The sequence below is a fragment of the Populus euphratica genome, unplaced genomic scaffold (genome assembly GCF_000495115.2).
Source record: "Populus euphratica unplaced genomic scaffold, PopEup_1.0 scaffold589.1, whole genome shotgun sequence".
Classification (NCBI taxonomy): Eukaryota; Viridiplantae; Streptophyta; class Magnoliopsida; order Malpighiales; family Salicaceae; genus Populus; species Populus euphratica.
In genome coordinates, this window is record NW_011500089.1 from 286,963 (window position 1) to 290,933 (window position 3,971).

General features: G+C 30.7%; 1 protein-coding gene across 2 annotated transcripts in view; it reads right to left on the reverse strand.

The window, feature by feature from the left end:
- The window catches only part of LOC105109095 (glycine-rich protein 2), a 1,045-nt gene extending 479 nt beyond the window's left edge, over positions 1–566 (reverse strand). The window contains exon 1 of one of the 2 annotated variants that reach the window (XM_011003693.1): positions 119–566. In XM_011003693.1, coding sequence (XP_011001995.1) covers positions 119–482 — 364 coding nt within the window. In that variant the 5' untranslated portion in view covers positions 483–566. Of the gene's footprint in view, positions 1–114 lie in introns of both variants that reach the window. The other variant, XM_011003692.1, reaches the window with a different exon arrangement.
- Between the last annotated feature and the right edge of the window lie 3,405 nt (positions 567–3,971).

A 3,971-nucleotide genomic window follows, 5' to 3' on the forward strand; every position in this document is an offset into this window, starting at 1 on the left:
CCTTGGGGACAATCTCTAGCCAAATGCCCCGACTCCCCACAACTATAACACCCTCCGCCGCCGCCGCCGCCATACCCGCCACCTCCTCCGTACCCGCCACCACCACCACCCCTCCTACCTCCACCATAACCTCCACCTCCATATCCACCACCTCCTCCTCCATATCCTCCCCCACCTCCATATCCGCCGCCACCGCGGCCCCCTCCGCGGCCCCCGGAGCCCCCGCCATATCCGCCTCCGGATCGGATACCCTGAACTGGGTTTCCACCAGGGGCAGTGACATCAACAGCTTTGGTACGGCCATCATCAGAGTTTTCAACCACAAACTCAACCTCTTCACCATCTCCGAGACTGCGATACCCTTCGGATTTGATGGAAGATTGGTGGACAAAAAGATCGTCGCTGCCGTCATCAGGGCTTATGAAACCAAACCCCTTTTGGTCACTAAACCACTTGACCTTCCCAGTTTGCCTCTCACCCATGCCGTTTTCTTGAAAACAAAAACCCTAATCTTGAAAAGAAGTGATACAAGAAAGGGTTGCGTGGCCTTTGGGATGTGGGTGAAGGCGTATTTATATAGGCTGGGGAGGGTGTGAGTGACACGTCCGATTCTTGTTTTGAGAATAACAAAGAGACGGCTATTGGAGGAGATCTAATGGTTGGGGATTTTTGGGGTGGTGAGTTTGTGACCGTTGGATCAATAATTAATGTGTATTTATTATGGTAATTGATAATTAATTTTCTCTCTTCTTTACAGTGGGTTTGGAAAATTCCAAGCGGAGGATACCTGGTTCGATTCAACGGAGAGGGAAAGGAAAAGGGAAGGCAGGAAACCCTTTATTTGTTTGGATTAATAATAAATATTGCACCTATGATACGTTTCAACCTGTGTTTTAAGACATCATTTTAATGTTTTTTTATTAAAAAAAAAAAACTAAGCTTATATGCATGTATAATTTCAAGATCAAAAAGCACTAAGATTACACATTTATTATTGAAAAAAAACAAAAAAAAAACATGTAAGTATAATGGGTAGAGTAATCCAAAATTTGTGAAGGGAATTTATTGTCTTCATGATAGCTAATCTTTAATGAAGGGAATTTATTGTCTTCATGATAGCCAATCTTTAGAAAATAAAAATAAAAATGAGAAGGAAAAGAAAACATGTAATTACATATATACTGCCTTAAATTCATTTAAGGTTTCACGGTTTAAAAGCATAACCATGAAACCTTAAATGAGGTTGAGGATTTAAATTGTGGATTAAGATATCGATTCGGGTTTGATTTAAATATTTTAAAAAGTAAAAAATAAATTTGGTTTTTTCACTCATCCACATGTAAACATGCTAGGGCATCTTAAATTAACGGCAAAAACCACTTGAAAGAGACAGATTATCAATAAAGCATTATCAAATAGTGTAATTTAGCTTTTTTCGTCGTGTGGTACTCCAGTAGAAAATGACATGTTAACAAGTAATTTTATATTTGACATAGAACATGAGAGAAGGGGAGGAGTATGAAAAGGGTTCATAAATTTCCTCCATCTTTTGCATTCCTCCAAGAACGGCTTTTTAAGTCAAATTCAACAGCGAAGGCCATTCGAAATGGACAAATTATCAATATAGCATTTTGAATAGTGTAATTTAGCCCCTTTTCTTCTCACGTGGTACCCAGCTGGAGAAATACATTTTAACAAATTATTTTAAAAGAGAGAGGGGAAGTTTCAATAGAAAACGAAGTTCAAATTTTACCCCTGTTTTATGGTTTTCATCGGAAAAAACATATGGCAATGGCTCTTCATATTGACAAGAGAGATTTTAGCATCCTGTATAGGTGATCACCTTTTATTTTGATAAAAAATATTTTAGCAATCAACTAGGATATTTTCCCGTGTTTTATAGTAGATTAATATAATATTTTTAAAAAAATATTTTAAGTTCTTTTAATATGATAATTATATCAAACTTAAAAATTTTGAGTATAGTCAAAATATTAAACTAAAAAAATAAAGGTTTTACGATACCTTCTAAACCCAAATTACTTGGATATGTTGGTGTCATACTAGAGTTTTTGGATATGAAATCCCTTACTAAACCTAGTTAATATTGGATTTGGTGTCCTTACAAAGCCCATGGCGCCTTGGGTCTAGCTGTTTTGCCAAATTTAAACATTTTGGGTATAACAGATATACCTGATATTAGTGTCAAGTATCTAGTAGTCTTGTCATGCCTTAGCACTCGGGTTTGGTATTCTTATCATGCCCCGGCGCCTACTGCTTACATAAAGTGCTTTAGTGTGATAACTATACAAAAAGAACAAAAACATTTTTATATAGAACTTTATTTTTGTTAAAATTCAAAGATAATTTTGTATTTGAATTGTTTCAATAAAATAAAAGGATGGTGAAGCCCCTTAACACAATTATATATTTTCCCTCCTGTTGTAATATGGATGTATCTATATTTTTTTTTCTTGAAAAAACAAAAAAAATACTCTAACACAATTATATATTTTCCCTCCTGTTCTAATATGGATGTATCTATATTATTTTTTTTTCTTGAAAAAACAAAAGAAGTACCCAACTCAAAGGTTAAATTTTTTTATTCTAAAGGGTTAATCAAAATCTATATTGCAACTCAAAAAATCTAAATTAATTATTCTGTTCATAATTATTTTTTCAATATTAAATACATCTCATGAAAGGGATAATCTCACATTGAACTACATAATCAACAAGTTTTCTGAATAAAAATAATTATATAATTACATTCATAATAGTTTGTGTTTTAGTGAATGTTAAATTGATAAGCCGTGAAATATTAATATCTTTATTGTATAATATAGGTATCTAATTTGAGACTCTAAATTAACAAATAAAAATCTATTTTGGTAGTTAATTTTTTGTTGTTGTTTATATAGCTCTTTTATTGTCGGTGTTTTGATAAGGTTGACCCACAAAATCAAATCGGTTTTATATCTATTGTTAAAAGAACCGATTTCGTCTCCTTTGAAGCTTTTTTTTTGTCAAAGGTTAATAAGTTAGTTTTCTTTGTGTTCCCTCTTCTCCCGATATTGTACATCATTAAACAAATAACATGACCTAACTTGTGACAATATAGCTACATTTATTTCATATATCAATACCTGTAAAACACCATTGAAATAATATTTTATGTTTTTTATATAATTTTTTTAATTAAATCTTCAACAACCTATTTTTTTTATTTTTTATTTTAAATTCGATCATTTATTATTAAATTATCTTATAAATTATACTATGTATTTTTTTTGTTGGGTTTATATTGGTCATATGAATTTTGTTTTTTATCTTGATTTCAACTTTCAATATTAGATATGTTGGGAATAGGGCTTTGTAATTTTTTTATTTTCATTGTGTAAATTTATTTTAATATCATAAATCAGGTCACAAGTTTAATAAATTAATCCAAGTTAACTCAAGATATTTTTTTGTTGTTTTTTCTAGTTTTTTTATTTTATCTTTTAACATTGAATTGGTTGGAAACTAGGTCTTATAAATTTTATTTATTTTCTTTTCATGGGATTTTGGGATTGGAAATTGAAATTTTTTTATTTGTTTTTTATAAGATTATTTTGATTTCATGACTAGATTGTATTTTTTATTTATTTTTTATAAGATTATTTGGATTTCATAACTAGGTTGCAAGGCTGAAAAGTTAATCAAAGTTGACTTTATTTATTTTCCTGAATTTATTTTTAATTGAATATTTTTTTAATTGGGCCTTGTAATAATTTTTTATTTTCTTAATTGGGCCTTTTATCATTTTTTAATTTAATATTTTTTTATCAACCTTCTTTTTTTTATTCAACTTTTTTTTTTAATTTCAACTTTCAATATTAGATTTATAAGAATCAAATTTTTTAATTGTTTTAATTTTTTTATATATAGTTTATCATAGCCACATAAATTCTTTTTTTTTTCTCAATTTC